General features: G+C 50.3%; 8 protein-coding genes across 8 annotated transcripts; 3 read left to right on the plus strand and 5 right to left on the minus strand.

Moving 5' to 3' along the window:
* Positions 1 to 1,087: 1,087 nt before the first annotated feature.
* N7489_011073 (Iwr1 domain-containing protein) lies at positions 1,088 to 2,812 on the minus strand (the record flags this gene model as incomplete). The annotated part of the gene is made up of 3 exons (XM_056716822.1): positions 1,088 to 1,236; positions 1,311 to 2,609; positions 2,746 to 2,812. The coding sequence occupies 3 exons, from the start codon at positions 2,810 to 2,812 to the stop codon at positions 1,088 to 1,090; spliced, it is 1,515 nt and encodes a 504-aa protein (XP_056564444.1).
* Positions 2,813 to 3,750: 938 nt separating this feature from the next.
* Positions 3,751 to 6,228, minus strand: N7489_011074 (putative differentiation regulator (Nrd1); the record flags this gene model as incomplete). Its single annotated transcript, XM_056716823.1, has 1 exon — positions 3,751 to 6,228. One exon carries the CDS (start codon positions 6,226 to 6,228, stop codon positions 3,751 to 3,753), a length of 2,478 nt encoding a protein of 825 aa, XP_056564445.1.
* Positions 6,229 to 8,052: 1,824 nt separating this feature from the next.
* N7489_011075 (asparagine--tRNA ligase DED81) lies at positions 8,053 to 9,851 on the plus strand (the record flags this gene model as incomplete). The annotated part of the gene is made up of 3 exons (XM_056716824.1): positions 8,053 to 8,113; positions 8,179 to 9,658; positions 9,725 to 9,851. The coding sequence occupies 3 exons, from the start codon at positions 8,053 to 8,055 to the stop codon at positions 9,849 to 9,851; spliced, it is 1,668 nt and encodes a 555-aa protein (XP_056564446.1).
* Positions 9,852 to 10,427: 576 nt separating this feature from the next.
* N7489_011076 (uncharacterized protein) lies at positions 10,428 to 10,835 on the minus strand (the record flags this gene model as incomplete). The annotated part of the gene is made up of 1 exon (XM_056716825.1): positions 10,428 to 10,835. One exon carries the CDS (start codon positions 10,833 to 10,835, stop codon positions 10,428 to 10,430), a length of 408 nt encoding a protein of 135 aa, XP_056564447.1.
* Positions 10,836 to 12,682: 1,847 nt separating this feature from the next.
* On the minus strand, positions 12,683 to 13,177 carry N7489_011077 (uncharacterized protein; the record flags this gene model as incomplete). Its single annotated transcript, XM_056716826.1, has 2 exons — positions 12,683 to 12,902; positions 13,074 to 13,177. The coding sequence occupies 2 exons, from the start codon at positions 13,175 to 13,177 to the stop codon at positions 12,683 to 12,685; spliced, it is 324 nt and encodes a 107-aa protein (XP_056564448.1).
* Positions 13,178 to 15,628: 2,451 nt separating this feature from the next.
* N7489_011078 (uncharacterized protein) lies at positions 15,629 to 15,808 on the minus strand (the record flags this gene model as incomplete). Its single annotated transcript, XM_056716827.1, has 1 exon — positions 15,629 to 15,808. The coding sequence occupies one exon, from the start codon at positions 15,806 to 15,808 to the stop codon at positions 15,629 to 15,631; it is 180 nt and encodes a 59-aa protein (XP_056564449.1).
* Positions 15,809 to 15,922: 114 nt separating this feature from the next.
* On the plus strand, positions 15,923 to 16,125 carry N7489_011079 (uncharacterized protein; the record flags this gene model as incomplete). The annotated part of the gene is made up of 2 exons (XM_056716828.1): positions 15,923 to 15,985; positions 16,006 to 16,125. The coding sequence occupies 2 exons, from the start codon at positions 15,923 to 15,925 to the stop codon at positions 16,123 to 16,125; spliced, it is 183 nt and encodes a 60-aa protein (XP_056564450.1).
* A 2,208-nt stretch (positions 16,126 to 18,333) lies between these two features.
* On the plus strand, positions 18,334 to 19,084 carry N7489_011080 (uncharacterized protein; the record flags this gene model as incomplete). Its single annotated transcript, XM_056716829.1, has 2 exons — positions 18,334 to 18,915; positions 19,022 to 19,084. The coding sequence occupies 2 exons, from the start codon at positions 18,334 to 18,336 to the stop codon at positions 19,082 to 19,084; spliced, it is 645 nt and encodes a 214-aa protein (XP_056564451.1).
* Positions 19,085 to 20,226: the final 1,142 nt, after the last annotated feature.

The following is a 20,226-nucleotide window of genomic DNA, read 5'->3' on the forward strand; positions in this document are numbered from 1 at the left end:
ATCATCACCAACACAACGAAAAGCAATCAATATGCTCTTGATCTCATCCAAAGCCCAACACCAACAGCATCGCCTCCCCTACCCGCCCGTACAACTCCCAAAATGACTTCATCTGCATATCTACCCCGCATTACGCCTAAGCCCCGGACCATCCCTAAATCTCGTCACATCTCAGTATGACTGCATCGCAAAAAGCCAAACCACGTGGCACGATAATTAACTCCTTCCTATCTCGATATTAAACAAGCGAAAGCCGCCCCCAACATAAACCGTCCCCTCTGGTTGGTTCATCCGGGCTGGATCGGAGAATTGAACGTTAGCCCACACACCCCCCTTTGTGCTTTTAAACTTCGATTGCCTGATCACCTTCCTTGCACGGAGTTCTTCCGACTACACTGGTCCGAGAGTATGGTGTTACCTGTGGATATGCTTTTTCGGTCTTGGGAGGGTGGGCACAGGTGAAACGAGGTACGGGGGTTGGTATGGACTTGGTAAATGGGGATGAGGGTTTGTGACGCCGTTGGCTGTTGTTTTTGATGATTGTTACTGGTTGTAAATGGCCTATCCTGGATGTATGCGTCCCCACACGTCTGGGGATTCTCGGATAGAAGGGTGGTATAGTATAGTAGTATAGGTTGTGGTGGTTTTGTTTCAGGTTTCGGTTTCGCTGCAGGATGGTGGGGGGAGGGGGTTTCTTTCAGTTTGGTTGTCTGTCTCAGGGATAATTCTTTATCCCAGATACATGGATGTAGTCAGTAGTATGGTAAGTTGATGGTTTAGAAGGCATCTGGTATAGGCTAAGGTATACGACATGCCTAATCTAGGGGTTTTATACTGTCAAGAATCGATACAGCGCTCGTTTGCCTGTATTCATATTTGATGCACCATTTCCCCATTTCAGTTAGCTTCGGCAAGTAATGTGACAAGACAAAGCTCAGGTTGGTTTCATGAAGATATGAAGTGTGAGGTATCCAGGGTAATCAAAGCAAACGCCCGGTCAACGGAGCCCTGCGAAGAAAATAACAAAGAGAAAGGCGGCGAAAGGGCAGTGGCGCATAGCGGCTAGCCATAAACAACCAAATCAGAATCAGTAGTCTTCATCCGAGTCTACATGCCCGCGGTAGCGAGACATGTACCCAGTCCCGCCATCCTCGCTCGCCGAATCATCAAAGTCAAAGTCGTCATCATCGGACGACGCTTCCTCATCTGGGTAATCGTTGGCTGGGTTGTTTTCGGCTGTGGTAAAGAAGGTCAGCGAAAGTCTATGGTTTGGGGACGAAGAGGGCAAGCGAAGGCAAAACATCACATACCATTAGAGTCAGCATCCTCACTATCCCACTCCTCCTCATCATCTTCAACAAAATCCTCCCAATACTCCTCATCTTCGGCCGTGATGACAATGATACCTACTCCCGGTTGAGGGTTGGCAATACTCTTTTGCTGCTTGTCGGACTCAAATTCGGCGAGGGGATTCTTCAGCATCTCAGCATCTGATAGCGGACGCCGGACGTAGACGTCATAGACATAGTCGTCTTCGTCATCATCCTCCACAGCCTGTTCAATCTGCTCTGAAGACTGCGGTGCTGTAGGCGCGACTCTCGGTCCCTTGGGCTGCCGAGGCTGGTGTTTCAACGGCGGCTTAGGAGCTGCGCTGAAAGCATGCTGTAAAGATGCAGGCGGAGGAGGAGCCGGTTTCCCAGCGACTTGGACATCGATGTCCATGCCGTGGTATTGGTCACCCTCTCGCTCGAGTTCCAGCGCGACCTGCTCGAGATCATGCACCAGGCGTTCAGATTCCTGATCCCAGCTCCTCTGTTGTACCTGAGCGGATTTCTCCAATGTATCAGACAGATGTTGCTTCGCAGCCGAGATAGCACCCTTGCGCTCCTCGCGCCACCGTTTCTCGGCCTGGTTAACGACAGGCCGTTTGCGTGGTTTAACAGGTGACGGGGGCGTGCTGTCCTGGACAAGTTCCTTAGGCTTCAATGAGAGAGCCTGTGCCTCAGCTACCAGATCCGAGACCATGGATGCCTTCCGCGAGTGCGCATTTCGCTGCATCTGCTCGACCAGCACAGCCACACCAGGCGCAGGACCACCGGCGCGTCGCTTCTGGATTCCACCAGGGGAACTCCTTGGGGAATTGAGATTTGAGCGCGAGATCTGGAAGCGGCGCAGAGCCTGCGCGCGGCTGGAGGATGACTCCACTGATGCCGGGCTGCTGTCGCGCACTGCGGGTTGGTGGGAGACATCAGAGCTAGCCGAAGGGCCGGGCTGCAGGTCAGTGAAAGGAGAAGGGCCACCGTAGACAGCACGTCTGTGCTTTTCTTCAGCCTCTTTGCGTGCAGCTGTAATGCGCTGCGCTTCGCGGAATTCTGCTCCCGGCGAGGTAGCCCGCACCCTGGGCACGCCCATGGATGATGCTGGGGCGCGCCGGTTTACATGAAGACTGCTTACTGAGCGTGGGCTGCGTACGACCCGCTGCACAGCTGGCGTTGCTGGTGGGCTTGGTGATGCATCTGCACTCCCGATCTCGCTGGCTTTCAGAGTGACTCTGTGGAAGACGAAGTCGGTGAAGCGCCGCTTGGTTTGGTGGAGTGCGGATTGAATGACTGAAGGCCAGATTAGTGTCTGCTGTCAATGTGTCGATCGAGTTTTTATCTCTAGGCAACCATTTTCATGGTATTATGTATCTTTTTAAAGGGGTCTAGATCGCGGGGCAAAAAGACAAGGGGACGGTTCTCGTACACAGAGTCTCGACGGGTTCTTCCTCGCGCCGACGCTTGATGTTAATTTGCTCTGGTGGAAGCGCCATGGTGAAAAGTTGGCGCAGATTTTGCGACAGCTTGTTTTGGGGTTGTGGAGGAGATGAATGGGTGAGGCGGCTTGAAGCATCCAATTTGATGTGTCCGATCTTTTCCCGATTTGGTTTCAACTGTCACGTGATCTGAATGTTGTAGATGTCAACAGGCGCATGAGAACAAAATGAAAGATGAATTGAGACTAAGAGTACTCGAATTGTTATCTCTGTAATTATTAGCCATGGACTATACATAGAACCACGCAGTGAAAGTAGCCTATAAAACGAATTTGACATATAACATGTCACTTGGTGCATTTATGCATTCTCCTGATTCCCAAAATCTGCAGATTTCTATTATAGATGATCATTTACATTTCTAACTAATGTTTCAAGTTCGGTGGGTAGATGGCCATTTTTCTGCTAGCAATTAAAAAGCCAATAGGACCAAAGTCCAAAGTGGTCGCTATGCAATGCAATAATCGCCGCCACGACTCGTCCCTCTCCATGGTCATCATCCAGTGAAACATGCGGCGTACTCACAGCCCCAAAACAAAATAAAATGATAGAAAAAATCAAAGACAAAAAGAAGAGACTCAAGGCCAGCTAGCAATACAAGGTAGTAAAGAAGGGAAGATGGCATGAAAAGGATTAATAGGGGGGATAGAAAACCATTGCGAACGGAATATGTCCGGACGAAGAAAGGGGGAAATCCAAAAAAAGCCAAAAAGTAAAGAAAAGACAAGGGTGGAAAGTGAATGGCAAATGAGTCCAAAGTGAGGGAAAAAAGAAGAGATTATGACCAATACAAGAAACGAACCAGATCAAAATGGGGGGGAGGAAAGACATGACAATCAAGAAGGGACTATATGTAAGACCAGAGAATAATGTGGCATTAGGTTCACCAAGGACAATGAGACCAAGGTGGCATCCTTCGGAGCACGTGCAGAGAATTATTTGGCTCCAATCTCCTCTTCAGCCCAGCCGGGCAGCGAGTTTTCGTTTTGAATAGCCAGGCCAAATCCTGAGTGGTTCAGTCCACCGAGGGCAGAGAAGCTGGAGAAGCTGCTCTGAGGCTGATGGGCCGCACCTGCGCGAGAGTGGCCGGGTTGACCAGAGACAGGCCCGAAGGGCTCCTGGGAGAATGAAGGCAAGCTGACAGCCCGGGAGTGCGAAGCACGGGGCACGCTAAGGCTGCTGGTGCTTGCATGGTGACCGTGTCCCGGTCCGTTTGCCACACTCAGGTAGCTGTTGGAGGACTTATGCTGGTGCATAGGCGGGTCCATGTGTCCATTTGACATGTCACCGTTGCTAACGCCGTTGTACAGGGACTGCTGTGGCTGGGACTGTGTCTGCAGGCTAGAGAGCGCCATAGGGTCGCTGAGATGATTTTCCTGATCCTGTGCCTGATGAGCAGATATCTGGTTCAGGTACATTGTCAGCGGATTGCTCGAGCCGACATTCAGAGCCCCAGAGGAAGAGGACACATTCTGCAGCGGGTGACGGTGCTGTCCATTTTGGGAGCCGGTGGACCCTGATGCGGGGGAAAGGGCAGGGCGAGTCGGGCTGGACTGGGAGCCAGACTGGCTAAGGTTCTGCGGGAATCCGTTGAGAACGGATGGTGGTGACTGGCCTTCCATGCCGGCTCCGTTGCGGTTCTGCTGTCCGTTCTGGGTGTTTCCGGCTTGACGTGGTGGGTTTCCGCAGCGGTCCTTGCCAAAGTTGATCTTGAATCGCCTATAGTCCTCCCGATTGCGCATCCCCTCAATAGCCTTGATGGCATTGGCAATGTTCGTGAAGTTGACAAAAGCGCAGCTCTTCTCGCGCAGTGTGTTCACCAACTCGATCTCACCGTACTCCGAGAAGTCCTGGCGAAGGCGTTCTTCTGTCCAGGCCTCGTCCAAGTTACCAATATAGACATTGCGTGATGCACCGCCGCTGACTGCTAACGCAATGGCGGGCGGCAGAGGGCCGGAGTGTTTGCCCCACCCAATCTTCAGACGTCGGTTGTGGATCATCAGCCCCTGCAGATTGCTCAGGGCGTAGAAGGAGGCGGCCGAGGTGGGGTCGATGAATGTAACGAAGCAAATGTGCTTATCGGGGATATATCGAACATGATGCAGCAAGCCTCCGCGGACGACATTGCAGATTTCCTCAATAGTAGTTTCGGGGTGGATGTTTCCAAGGTAAATGGTGCGGTTGCCGAGATTGTTAACGCCGCCCGCTGTGGTTGCGACGGCGGCCGCGGCAACAGACTGCTGCGCAAGCGCATTAGAAATCAGATCACGGTCCGCCGTGTTCAGCACGTGCGCATATCCAGGTGCGATTCCAAGGAACTGCGCAGCATTTTGCTGCTGAGTCTTGGACACATAAGCACAACGGTCTTTGCCGTAGAACACCCGCTTTGGTGCTTGCCATTGCTGCTCCTGGGGGAGCTGAGTGACCGCCTTCATAGCATTACTGATCGACAGGAAATGGACGAATCCAATCGCCTTCTCCTTGACAATCTTGACAGTATCAATGGGCCCAAATTTGCCCAGATCCTCCCGCAGGTCATCCTCGGATGTCTCCTCGGGCAGATTTCCAAGGTAAACGTTACGCGATGCGCCCGACTGTTGAACAGCCAGGGCGACTGAGGTAGGTACCTGCGAGGGCTTACCCCAGCCGATCTTGATATCATTCCCCTTGATGGCCAATTTCTTCAAGATGGCATCGGAATGGAAATGAGTGGCAGAGCTGCTATCCAAAAAGGAGATGAAGGCGCAGTTCTTATCAGGGAGCAGACGCACCGACTCAATTTGGCCGCTACGCACATGGTTTAAAATCTCCTCGGTAGATGTTTCAGCCGGGATGTTTCCAAGATACACGGTACGGCTGGTCCCTGACAGCATGCCCGGGGCCACGGAAGATTGGGGGCTTCCCAGAGCCGCATTGCCCATACCCCCAAGACCATTGATCGGCGATTGAGGGCCCATCATTTGGGAACCACCCATGCCATCAGGTGACATCATTCCATACAAACCATGGTTCTGCATTCCTTGCGTTGGGCTCTGGATATGGTTCTGGTTGTTTTGGGCGTGTCCGTTGCCATTGGCCTGTGAGAAGCCACCGAAATTGGCAAACTGGGGTGAAGCGAAAGCCGAGGGAGTTCCTGGTTGGAAGGGACTGCCTACTAGCAGCTGGGAGGGGAGAAGGGGGGTGTAGTTCATATCGAAGCCGGATGCCATATCGGAGTGTTGGCCGGCGGCAGTGTTTATAGCGGGGATATTGGCGCGACGAGTATTCCGATCCGAGAATCCTTGGATAGGGTTGGGGTGGTTGTTGTTGTAAGCTCCGTGGGAAAAGCCAGTATCACCGTTCAGCGCGTATTTAGACCCGGGAGGGATTAGACGCGAATTATTCGGGATGCTCGATACATCCGAGGCTTGCATGGCGAGAATAAATCCAACACTTGTCCTAAGACAAGAACCTAGTCTTAGTCGGGGATGAGAGGCCCTGACTACCAGACTGAGAGGCTCTGAGGGGAAGAAAGGGTACAAAAAAAAAATAAAGGGAGGATTATCAGATCACCATTCAGGAGATGTCTCCACAGCCAATCTCGCAGGGAAAAATAGGGAGGATTTCGGGTGGAGAAGAAAAAGAATATTATCAAGAAAAAGAAGAAGCTCTTTCAAATGTAGACGTGTCTAAATGAAAGTTCAACAGTCAATTGGAATGTTTCAATCAGGGTGAAATTGGGGAATGGGGGATGGAGACAAACCTGTCCTCTTTTGGGTCTCTTTTAGAGAATGCCACTTATATATATATGTCAATCCCCCATGCAGAACAAGTATATCAAGTCTCCTGAGAGAGGAAGAGAGGAATTCAAGTCAAAAGACTACAAAAGTCATTAGCTTAAAAGAGGGTTGGAAATCCAAAAGGGAAAAAAGGGAAAAAAAGACCTGAAGGGGAAAAAAAAGGGGGTAAGACTGGGGGAGATTGGGGAAGAGTTTACAGTTGACACCAGTTTTTTTTTATAGAAAAAATTAGAAAAAATTAGAAAAATAATCCTTAAAATTAAGAAGCGATAAAACGAGAAACAGAAACAGAAACAGAAACAAAAGGGTGTAAAAAAGAGCGTGAAGAAAAGGAATGAAAGGTAAGGAAGTGAATCCAGGTAAGGTATGGAGGGAAAAAGGGAAAAAAAAAAAAAAAAAAACATTAAAAGGGGGAGAAGATAATAGGGGCCGGACTAACTTCAGTTTTATATAGGAGATTATTGATTTATAGGAAGTTATATGCAGTCCTCGATTGGATATATTAGATGATAAAGATAAAATAACCAATGAAGAACATAAAGGATATAAAGAATACCTATATACCTACATACCTACATACCTACTATAAAGAACAAAGAATACAATATAATCCTCGGTTTCCCCATACTTCGAGTTCCCGTGGCTCCTACAGGATTGGATCATGCCCCTGACAGGTTCATGAGATTAATATAATTTGGAGTACTGTAGCACTACAGTACTACAGTACTACAACATACAGTACTACCTAAGGTCTTCTAAATCCTCTTCTTTTAATCTCCGCTCTCCGGGGAAATCATCTAGTCCCGTGACCTCCTTGATACATCCATGACAATGAAACTGCAATATCCCGAACATGTCAGCTACCTAGGTAGGTACCTAGGTAAAGGACTAGTAAGCAAAAGCCTACACCTGGCATATGTAGGTAAGGTTCTGACTCACCTCGTGGATGAGTTTAAAATGTTCATCTGCTTCAGAATGGTAGTCAGGTATATCCCTTGATATACTCTAAGCACAGATATACTGTCCATCTTAGTGGTGAGAGATAGAACTATGTAGACAAATGGATTCAAATAATTGATTGCTCCACATGTATCATCTAATATCTGTGAGCATATCAATCAGCCTTGGATCATAACCCCCAAATATATATACTCCGAAAGATATCCGAGAGATATACAATTTGATGACTGCCTCAGGCATCAATGGGGAATCCCGCATCTATCGGAAATTTACCCCTCTACCATAATGTGCGATTCTTCCCTTGGACAACTTGCAATTGGGAAGAGATAAGAGTTCCATTCTCTGTATCAGGTGAGTCTACCCTTGCATTCTAATCTGTCCTGCCTGGATTCTTCTCAGCCTTACCGTGTATGACTCACAGATCAGACCCAATATTAATTATTTCTCCCACAGAACTCTCCCGCCGCAACTCGAGCTGCAAGGACTAGACTGAACGTCATGGCGTCTACCACCATCTACATCGACGAAGACGTCGGTAGAGACGAGTCCCCCGCCAACGGTACCGAGACCGCCCCCTACAAAACTCTCATCCACGCCTACGTGGAACACCCCCCACCACTGAAGGCATCCAGTACCTCACTCGCAAGTCCCAGACCGACGCCGCCGGGGAGGATGTCGACCCCGCTGCCAAATTGGAGTGGAAGCCCGCCACCAAGTCGGCAATGAAGAAGGCCAACAACCTTTGGGAGCAGCGCAAGAAGAAGGCCGCCAAGGAACAGGAATTGGCCATCCGCGAGAAGGCCGAGGCCGACAAGCGTCAGAAGGTCCTGGAGGAGGCCAAGAAGGTCGTCATTAAGGAGGACACGTCGCTGCCCAAGCCCGTGCGCGTTCGTCTGGACGTCACCGACCCGGCCATCATCAAGCTGCGCACCCCCGAGTCCGATGAGGCTGGCACCCGAGTCCGCGTTCTGGGCCGAGTTCACCGTGCCCGCGCCCAGAAGGATGTCGTCTTCATCACTCTCACCGACGGCTATGGGTACCTGCAGTGCGTCCTGACCGGTGACATGGTCAAGACCTACGACATCATGACCCTCACCCTCGAAACCTCCATGTCCATCCACGGTGAGATGCGCGCCGTGCCCCCCAAGCAGCATGCGCCCAACGACCGCGAGCTGCACGCCGACTTCTTCGAGATCATCGGCAAGGCCGCTGGCGACAAGGAGGCTATTACCACGCGTGTGGCGCCGGACGCCGACCCGCAGACTCTCTACGACAACCGCCACTTGGTGCTGCGCGGTGAGACCTCCTCCTCCGTCATGAAGGTGCGCTCCGCTACTCTGCGGGCTTTCCGCAAGGCATTCGAGGAGACCCGCATGCTGGAGGTGACTCCTCCCGCCATGGTGCAGACCCAGGTCGAGGGTGGCAGCACTCTGTTCGGATTCGACTACTACGGCGAGAATGCCTACCTGACCCAGTCCTCCCAGCTGTACCTGGAGACATGTCTCCCCTCCCTGGGTGATGTGTACTGTGTGTGCCCGTCTTTCCGTGCCGAGAAGTCGTTGACCCGCCGCCACTTGTCGGAGTACACGCACATCGAAGCCGAGTTGGACTTCATCACCTTCACTGACCTGCTTGACCACCTCGAGGATGTGATCTGCCGCGTGATTGACTACACTCTGGCTGAGCCCGAGATCGCTGGATATATCAAGCAGCTCAATCCGGATTTCAAGCCCCCGTCCCGTCCCTTCCGTCGCATGAAGTACGACGATGCTATCCAGTGGCTGATCGAACACGAGATCCCCAACGAGGAGGGCCAGCCCCACAAGTTCGGTGACGATATTGCTGAGGCTGCTGAGCGTCGCATGACCGATATCATCAACCAGCCCATCTTCCTGACCCACTTCCCCGCCAACATCAAGGCCTTCTACATGAAGAAGGCTCCCGAGGACCGCCGTGTCACTGAGAGTGTCGACGTGCTCATGCCCGGTGTTGGCGAGATCGTCGGAGGCAGTATGAGAATGGACGACTGGGATGAGCTGATGGCCGCCTACAAGCACGAGGGCATGGACCCCTCGCCCTACTACTGGTACACTGACCAGCGCAAGTAAGTGTCGATATCTCGCATTGTTCCTAATTAATGTTCTTATTTATACTAATGTTTGAACAATAGGTATGGTACTTCCCCTCATGGTGGCTACGGCCTCGGTCTCGAGCGTTTCTTGGCCTGGCTGTGCGCTCGTTATACCGTCCGTGACTGCTCATTGTACCCCCGGTTCACTGGCCGTTGCACTCCTTAGATATGTTAAAAAGTTACATGCATGATCACGATAGGTACGGGAATGTGGCATGGTTGCTACAATGGACGAATGAGATTTCCTTCAAAGATCAATTAAAACCATTCTGTTTCTATGTCACGTACACGGGTACCGAGCCCATGTAGATATGGCTTGTCATTTCGATAACACGGACATCGACTTAGGCCTACCGTACCTGCAAGATCCTTTAAACTGTTGCCAACTGATGCCAGCTGAGACTACGCACACACTACACGCGCTACACACACTACACACACTACACACACTACACACACTACACACACTACACACACTACACACACTACACACACTACAGCCCCAAACAACACCAAGGCTCTCCTCCGAACAATATGCACAGTCCCACCCATAAGCAGTCTTCCACATATAGGATCCCCCAGAATGCAGTTCCCAAACCCGAGATTCCGAATCCCAGACGTCAAATCTCAAATCCCACAACCGTTGCCGCTGCCGCTGCCGCTGCCGTTGAAACCTAGCCCGAGACCCTGGCACCTGGGATTACGAAACCAACCAAAAACGGAAGCATGCATGAGCACAGCCTCAAACCGAGTCCCGTCTGTATGGGATTTTAGGTAGGTTCCAATCACGGCTACTCACGCGGAGCGTGACACGATCTGTCGTGCGTCTGCGTCTCCATTGCCCCCTGACCGGCGAAGGGAAGGTGGGTTCGGTTTTGGATTTGAGGTTGTTTGGGTTTGGAGTTAGTTGGCTTTTGGCGTTGGCGTTGGCGTTGGCGTTGGCGTTGGCGTTGGCGTTGGCGTTGGCGTTGGCGTTGGCGTTGGCGTTGGCGTTGGCGTTGGCGTTGGCGTTGGCGTTGGCGTTGGCATTGGTATCCTCGTTGGTGTTCTCATCGTAGTTCTCGTCAGCTTTCTCGTTAACGTTCTCGTCTCGTTGTCGTTCGGTTCGCGTTCTCGTCCTCGCTGGTGTTGTTGTTGTTGGCGTGAGCATTGTCGTCGGCGTTTTAGTTTTCGCTCTCATTTTGTGGTTCTGGTAGTGTTGTCGTTCTGGTTAGTGTTGTCGTTCTGGTGGATTGTCGTTGACATTGTAGTTCTTGTTAGCGTTGTTTTTATCGTTGGCATTGGCGTTGTTTTTGGCTTTGGCTTCCAGCTACAGCAACCAAAGCAGTCGACGGCATCGGATCGTTTGGTCTGGTGATGCTGCTGATGCTGACCTGCTGCGGATCCGGGTCGCGATGAGCAGGGAACGGGTGAGCTACGACATGGCTGTGACCGAGGATAGAGATTGAGTTTGTCATTCGTGTGTAGAAAAAGATCGGAATCGAGATCGAGTTGGACGAAGTCTGGTCATGGTCACGGGGGGGTCGAATCTGTGCGCTCAGGTGTCCTGTAATCGTCCCGGGTCGGGAAACCCTGTCCCTGCTTCACCTCCTCTCAACATCTCATCATCTCCCATGGCCAACAATGGGAGATGGGTTAGTACGGACTTTCTTCCGAAAGAAAACTTGGGTTCTTGTCTCTTGGAGGCGGAGAAGAGAGGAAGAGTGTTCTCCGTCTCTCTCCGTCTACAGGAGCAGAGACGGACAGTGTGAGGATGGATCTCATCGATCTCGGACATGGGTTAGTACAGTCTCTTTTTAAAACATACCAGCAAGAGCTTGAGGTATCTCTAGCATCGTGAGAGAGAAGAGGAGAACATCTCTATGGACAGGGAAAGAGAAGCGCAAGGGTGATCCACTAACCGTGTGCTTCCATTGCTCGAACCGCTCGGAGATAGAATCCGTGAGCCCACAGGGATTCCCATTCCACTCGGCCCCTTCAAGAAACGCCCAGCCCTGTGTGTTCTAGCAGCGGATATTCTGACAAGTCTCCGGGAACAGAGAATGGAACTGTGTCTGTCTGGAACGGGTACATCGTATAGACGCGCGCATCGACGTACTTATTCTCCCGTTTTCCTCCCACGTTTTAGCAACCATAACTCTCGCCCCCAATGGAGACAGACGCAGCTCACATTCGGTACAGTCCAATCAGGGCATGTCCCCATCATGTTGGTTAAGTCGATCTTGATGCTCGCATCATTTCCCTCCCGTCTCAATGTTCTTCCTTTCATTTGACCCATGGCTGGGGATAATACATGATCTTTCCCGTGTACCGGTCGATGGGTTTGCATCGGGCTCCGCACACTTTGGGTTAGTGGCAGGCAGCTGTCACTAAGTGTCAGCCATATTACTTCTCATACCGGGTTTGGTATAGGTATTTTCGACACTCAGGGCATCTGAAGGCAGGTAGATGTTCCCAATGAGACCACAACTGTTAGCCCAGCAGCACCTGTCATTGGAACTCATTTTCCCTGTTCTTACTTAGTTTTTGAGTCAGACACACGTCTTTTCCTTTTCCTTTTCAACAACCCTAATTCATGCATATCCCAACAATACTTGCGACAAAACACAACACATCAGACATGCAAATCTCGTATCACAAACTACCCCAGGAAAGAACATTGTTATGTGAAACAAAGAGAAAAACGTAAAATGGAGCGTCACGAGCTATATCGACTACCACTCGCCTCGCAGCATTTATTTTGTCTTATATTCTTTTCCAAGACCTAGGCCAAAAAAGAAAGAAGATGAAGGGCATTATCATGATTGTTTCTCCTAGAAGACATCAATATGCATGGAGCGTGCACAATTATGGCAACAGCCCTCGATTCCAATCTTGCAAGGTTATCTGCAGGGCTTGGTTTCACACTGCAAGAAACAAGAAGGCAAACGAAAGCCGAAGCTACAAACCATAGCGCAGTTTCTCGATGCAAAGGTCGAATACCAAAAAAGTGCGAGTTCAGCTCCCATTCTGGGCGCGTTGAAGGGCGGCATGGATCTCCCCGTTCGACGCCCCGGCGCGAATGAGCGAGACGAGCCGAGCGACGGAATCGCTATGAGCATCGCGCATGACGGCGAACAAATCATCCAGGAACTCCCGATAGTAATTCAGGTCGAGTTCCCGCTCGCGGATCTGCTGGCGGCGCTCAGGTGAGTCGCTGGTGTGTCCGATGTTCAGGCTGGTGGGGAGGTCACGAGATCTCAGCTTTCGATCATTTAAGCGTTGCCGGAAAGGGTTTGGTTCACGGGGATGAGAAAGATGTGCGAGTGAGACAGTGAGAAAGAGGTAAGAGAGTGTGGAGGTAAGGTCTTTTGCAATTTGGGGTGGATCGGGAAAGGTGACTACTCACCTTGTTGCATTCTCGTTGCGTACCGAGTTGGTCTGGCGGACCCCGTTGCGGTCTGCTGGGCCTCCATGGTCGGTTATGGAGCAAGCTGCGGAGAGGTCTGGCATCTTTGGACTGGATCAGGTGTGCTGTCAGGGGTTCTGTTCCTATGTGGGGAGAGGCTTCGGGTTGGTCTGGGCTATCGTGCTCGAAGCTGGTCAGATGGGGATTCCCTGGTATCTGCCTGTGTCTACCTATAGAATACCACGACTTCGTAGGGGTTAGTAACCAGACTACTGGCATTCCGGAGGAGGAAATGGATAGATTTATAATGGAAGAATGGGGCAAAACGTTTAAGAGGGCGAAGTATGAATATTGACAAGGTAACTAGGGGTTGGGACATAGAGCGGTCGGCCATACCGGTTTATAGACAAGTGTGACCCGACTGGGAAGAAGATAGCCTTATACATAGAATTCGTAGAGGTTGGGAGATGGGATTCGACGAGACTTGAGAGTCAAAGAGAGAAAGGCGGGAGATCAGAAACGAGGTATTTGAGGGGATTGGGCAGTTTGCCGCCAGTCCGTATCGTCCAAGCCGAATTGGACATCAGTTCCTATACTTCCGTAGAGCTCTCGAGCTTTCGAGGCATTTGGGATAACCTTCACTTCAGGCTTGAGGATTTCAGAATATCAGAATATCAGAAAGTCAAAAGAAAAACCAAAAAGAATTGGATTGTTGTTTCATTGTTTTTAAGACCTTTGAATCGGTCCCGGATAAAATTGCCAGCCAATCGTCGTGTTTCCCTCCATAGAGAGAACGTTCGTATTTGGACCAACCTAAGCTCTTGCTTTTCCATTATTATTATTTTCGCCTGGCTTTTCAGTTTCCAGCTTTGGTCCTGGCCTGTGGTTTGCTGGAAAATGAGGCGAATTTGAAGTCCCTGTGTTGGTATTCGCATTTGTATGGCCGAGATCTGCCTTCGGATAGGTTGGAGATACCAAAGAGGCAAAGCAGTCCTTCTTACAGTCGTGGCGACTTTTGGACTTCTGCCCACAGTAGATTGTTGGAGAGTTGATGTAGTGGCAATGCTTTGCACACTTATGTTCCACTGTTTCAAAGAGCCTGGAGCCAATTGGGATGGCTAGGGCTCTCGGGTGGTCGAACTGACTGCAAGTAAACTGACCACAAGTGTCTTCAGTTGAACATCGAATTCGACCATCAATCTCGATGACTTGTCCAGACGCTGGAACTCTCATTATACCTCGAAGATGAAGCTGTGAATACTTGGTGGACAATCTGCGGATACGTTGTCGTCGGCAACCCGAATGGTTCTCTTGGACATCTTCTCCCTGGGACCGGGTTCTGTTTTCTCTCACGCGAAGGAAAATAATGTCACAATGGAGAGGTATTTGACTGTTCCCTCTGTCTTCCAACGTTGTCCGGGATTCACCTGGGCAGCTTTGAAACTGCGTGCTGACTCGCTCTTTTCGTTTACAGTTTGTTAGCGCCCTACCCGTTCCTCCAACGTCCGGACTGAATTCAACCTGTTCCCCCTCCTTGTCTTTTGACAATCGAATTTTCCACACCCTCAACACTCCCCACTGTATACATTGCCGTATCTTCGACCGCGCCTATTGAGTTGAGCACCGTCGGCTCTTCTCACCAGAATCGACTTCCTGATCCCGAAGATTTCATTCCCGGTCCGCGACCCACGAACCCTTCAACACTTGAGCATCACGCCTTGAATATCTTGTGAAACTGCCCAGGCATCGATTTCTGGACGTTTAAAGCAGAACAGGGGATACAAGGGCTATAATGATCTGGCTGTCCAGCTATGGAGTAATGGACGCGGTTGGAAGGGAGGACTGATTCACCAACACTCCATCATATTACCCAGTCTTGCAGTGTCTGGGTACTAAGCCAAACATCGTAACTCGGGAGTGTGACATGGAACCGGCATTTGATACAGTGTCCCGCGTTGGTTTGATTGACTCAAACCCAATCACTGGCTCCTATGTGCTTCTGTGCCAGTGTGGTGTAGCATCTGTCTGGTTATGGCGGTCATGGACAAAGCTGGACGTGAGGGATGATTCACCATCGCTCCATCGTATTACCCAGTCTGGCAGTGTCTCGGTACTGGGCCGAATATCACAACTCGGGGGTGTGCCACGGAATCAGCATTTGATGCAGTGTCTAGCGTTGGTTCGGGTATGATAGACCAACCCAACCCAACCACTGGCTCCCATGTGCTTCTATGCGAGTAGTGTGGCATCTATCCTTTATACCAGCACTTTTCGGTCATTGACCATACGGAACGAACCATCGGTGCGGCAGAATACCGTGTCTTAATTCCGATGGACTATTTCAATTGTTTCCGTCATCACCTCCAGGGTATTTGTGGTATTTCCGGGCCATATGGGTTTCTTGACAAAGCTGTTGTGGAACGAGAACGCGGACGGCGAAGGGAACGAAAGATGCCTAGGCGGCGTTTCCCGGCCTTGCCTTCGCTTCGTCGAACACGCTAGACGGGGGATCAAAGGACATATGGATGAATCGGACGCTCTGGGCTCGGTTGAGACTACTTCTCGCGATTCGTGTGGACCTGGCGTACTAGGCGGGCTGGAGGTAGAGGGGCACACATTGCTTCGCCCGGGTTCTCACACCGGTGTCCGGCTGGTCCGCAAACGTGTACAGTGATGACCGTCCGCATTTCACCGCTGACGGGGTCCTTCGCATGTGGGCTGATGATGGGGTTCATTGCTGTACCGCACCAGTGCACCACGCCAAGTCAGTTGGGATGAATGAGCGAGCGATCCACCTAGTAGGTTCCGTCCCCTGCAACATTGCCATATAAACCAGGTCGCCTCTGTCGATGGAGTGGTGTGGTCATGAAAGAGACTTCGGTCAAAATTCCGATAGGACTCTATCCACGAAGGTAAGTGACAGGTATTACAGTATGGGCCCATGGGCCAAACTATTCCTGTGGACGTTGTCGTGGGTCGTCTCTTTGGCATCAGTGATGCAGTGTACGTCGGTTTTAAGTCGGTTCAGGCCAGGGGGCATGATGTCTGTTGATCTTGCAAACCATGGACAAGTCTCTAAAGGCAATAATACGTCGGTCGGCTGTCAACTCGAAACAAGGTTTCATGGTCGTAGAACACCATGATCATCTGAGGCAGGCACAACACGGGGAGCATCGATCGGTGCTTCGAGGCCGTTTCATCCAGGCCATGTCGATGATTGCTTTCGCGTTGTCGGGCTGTCGGCGGGGGTCGTGACGGGCATCGACGTTGGCTTTTATACGGCGAAAACGTCTCATCGTGTTTACAAGCAACGCTGTCATCATCCGCTGTAGCTTGTGGGGGACATCGATCTGTCCGAGTCAGTCATTACACATCACGGTCGGTAACCTTGGCCCAAGGAAGCGGCCCCATTTGTCGGCAGAAGGCATGGCTGGAGCAGTTTCTTCCTGAGGTTGTTTCCTGTCAACGTGAGGCTTCTTTGTCGGTGATGGCGATGGGTCATGGCAGGGTGAACATGAGATTTAATGAGAAGCAGGCGAGAGGTCTACCCACCTTGAAGCCGAGATCGACTACGCTCGACCCCTTCGGCTTAAGTTTGGAAGGACCCCTGGCATCAAGTGATGCCAGACTCCCTGGGGCAACCTCATCACCTCAAGCCTTTTCAGTTGTCATTTCTCCCTAGCAGGACACACTCGGCTATCATAAGGAAGGTCATAGCCTGCAGTTTCCTGTCCAAAGGGGAAGGAAGAAAGACAAGGGAAAGCCCTATCCCCCAACCCGTCCAATTGGATCCGCCAATAATAAGGGAAAATAGTTCCTGGCGAGGTTATTGGGGGCCCCCACTGCCCCAACATCGAAATACGCAATGAGCGTCAGACTTGCGTTCTACAGAGTACCCCGGAGTCTGGAAATTTTAAATCCGGACTGTACTCCGCTAATATGTGAAGATGTTAGCATTCGTTGGCAGTTCTCGTGGATGCGAAGCCTTGAGAGAAGATACGTGATCGGGCCGGGACGGATCTTCTTAAAGGTCCAGTCCTCACTATCTACCAGGATGCAGTGGCAAAACCAGCTAACAGAATATGGAAAAGGCTCTTGGTATTGTTCCTGATATTGCTCCTGACGTGGCGACCTGTTACTGCTATATGAAGTGGGACGTTCCCAAGAACCGTACCTTTACGGTGGTCAATCCTTGATGGGGATCCATGTGTTGGTGGCTCGAATGTTCTTAGTCCAGCCACTCGTTGACTCAAGTGGCAAACTGCCGAGCAGAGTTGGTCTAACTGTCGCTGTGCATGTACGGTACTTTCGGTACTTTCTTCTGTAGACGATTTGTTACCCAGATGATCCACGGGTGGATCATAGGGATGTGCATTTCCCAGGGCCGACTAGCAGACCTATTGTTCACAATGCACTAGTTACGTGATCCAACTGAAAAACTACATAAGCTAACTACGGATTCAGTGGCTTGTAATAGCCATGAGTTACCTTTCCAGCCTGACTCGCCAAAGCCTGTCCTGACCCTGCAAGCAACTGGGAAACCTTACGTAAATGCCCTTACGTGAACGTGACAGCTGTCTCCAGGGCTTGTGATTGGTTGGATTAACATCCCGAAGGTTTGCTGTTCCATGGACAGCAATAACCTTCTAAATTCTAAACTGTGTGGTCTTATATCACTTCGATACATCGAGGCAGTGAGTCTATATTTCAACACTTATAGGTATATTGTATCAACCTTCACCCGCGTGACTAATCAAGGCAGATCGGAACCCCAGTTGTCCTATTTACTTCGCGAATGTTGCTATACAGACATCATGAGCCAAGCTCATACCTCGCCAGGTCGGAATCAGATGAAAGACTAGTTAGCACTCGACTACCAGCTAGAAAGGACGGGTTTATTGTTCAAGTCGAGAACCTCACCTTAACTAATTTATACCATGTCATGAAAGAGTTACGTTGTCTATGTTGTATGCCGTTGTATACGAATACCCACATTCCACAGGCATCCAAAAATGTCACCAACGCGCGAAACCAACACACCCCTCCATTCCTAATATACGCGTGAAATACTCTACTACATAATAACCAGCCCTGATCCCATACGTTCATCGTACCTTGACCTCCGACAATCTCGCCAACCGACAACCAACAACCAACAACCAACGACAACCAACAACGACCAGTCGCTGTATACATAAACACAGAGAAGAAAAATAAAGACAAAAGCATCAGCAAGAAAAACCAAAAGAACAATTTAAGCATGCACTTTTCCGCCCTTCTCCTCAGCGTCTCTCTCGCTTCGGCGCAATACGCCCACCACCAATTCGGCCCAGGCCCCGCGGAACTGGAATACCTCAAAAACATCAACGAAGGTCCAAACCAAAACCAGGCCCAGAACCAGGCCCAGAACCACAACGGAAATGGCAACTACGGCAACTACGAGGTCGGCTACGACGACCATCAAAACGCCGTCCCGAGCCCTCACACCCCAATCCGAGCCCCAGCTTCATCGGCAACTCCTACGATCCACAGCACATTCATCGTGCGAGCTTCCCAGGTACCTGCCGCTCCATCCCATGCCAAGGCCCCGGCCCCTGGGTACGCGTACAACCACCCAAGCCCGTCACCCCAGGGCCGGTCCCAGGGCTTTGGCCCAGACGACCACGATATCCCGGCCGGTGCATCGGGTGGCATGGCTCCCATCGACCCGATGAGACCTGGTTCACAGGTTGCGCCTCCTCCCCTCTTCCCGGACCAGAATCATGGTAAGGATGAGGGGAATAGCTTCTGTATGGGGAAGTGCTTTGCGAATGAGAGTGATGCGAAGTGTGCGAAACCTTATGTGAGTTTTCTTTTTCCTTTGTTTTTGTTTCCTGGGTACGATATGGAGATATTTCTTCGTTGTATGATATCTCTGGATATATGGGACTTGCTAATGCTTTTATTAGGCCATGGCCATCTATAAGCCGAAGAAGGGGTGCTATATGTGCTGCATTACTTCTGACTTCTAGGGTTAAGGTGTATATGTTGGATTTATTGGTTGGTTTTGGTGTCTTTATTTTATAGGACAAATGATATGAATCTGGAAAGTTGCAGGGCGTCTATTCCCCTGTTTCGATTCTGACCTATGCTTCTTTGCTGGGTGTTCTTGGTCGATATTTTAGTATTGTCCACGTTTCTTAGAAGATGTCTATTTATTTTTGTTAGGCTTATTTATCTATTAAATGAGTAGACCGAGGGAGAGAGTTTCGTCGGCGACTTGACATCGACAAATAGCCCTAATGGCCGACCTGAACCTAACTATCTACATACTAACTAACTAGGCTTTTCACTAAGGGTGGTTTGTAATAAGCCTGAATAACGGAACCAACGTAACATTGCTTGGTTTATTAAACCCCAGGAGCTCGGTTTTAGAGCGATGGGTAGTATAAGAATAACTATGAATGACTACCTAAACGGACATAACAAGGCCATATATGCAGCTAACTATGTATCCTTATATTATAGTGCCTAGTATAAGCCGGCTAAGAAATGCAGACTAAGGCAATGGTGAGGGCAACCAGCATCCAACACCATCAATCCCCACTATCCCTCTCCGCATCAATTCTACTTGTTGTCCTGGAAGGCCCACTTTTTTCACCTTTATAGATCGACAGGTACCATCTTCGGAGGGTCCTCCCCACGGATCGACCAAGCTGAGCTACCCTCTGAGTATTGATCATGGATTCATCCTGAGATGTCGTCGGGAGGCCTGAGTCCTCTTGAGCCGGAAGCGGAATTTGAGGCTCACATGGCTGTGCAACTGAAAGTATCCGCTCAGCAAGGATAACTGTCAGTTGTTGAATGATAATCATTATACGGCCCATTTCCTCAGAGCTGTCTTCCGATTACTTCCTAGCCTCAGGATGGAGGAACAGAATCTAAACCATAAAAGATAATATTTTGGCACCAATTGCGATTGTACGCATTAATAAATCTATATTCGCTCGTGGTATAGAGAGTAGATAATAAAATAGAGAGCAAATCCGTCAGATCATATCATTTTCACGCTGAAGAGCCACATCTCGCTCGGACCCGAAGATTCAAAAAGAAGAGAATATAACCATAGTGGGCATAAATAGACCGAAAGGAAACAAAAAGGAAAAAGAAAAAC

Source organism: Penicillium chrysogenum, assembly GCF_028827035.1.
Source record: "Penicillium chrysogenum strain IBT 35668 chromosome Unknown utg000005l_segment0_segment0, whole genome shotgun sequence".
Classification (NCBI taxonomy): domain Eukaryota; kingdom Fungi; phylum Ascomycota; class Eurotiomycetes; order Eurotiales; family Aspergillaceae; genus Penicillium; species Penicillium chrysogenum.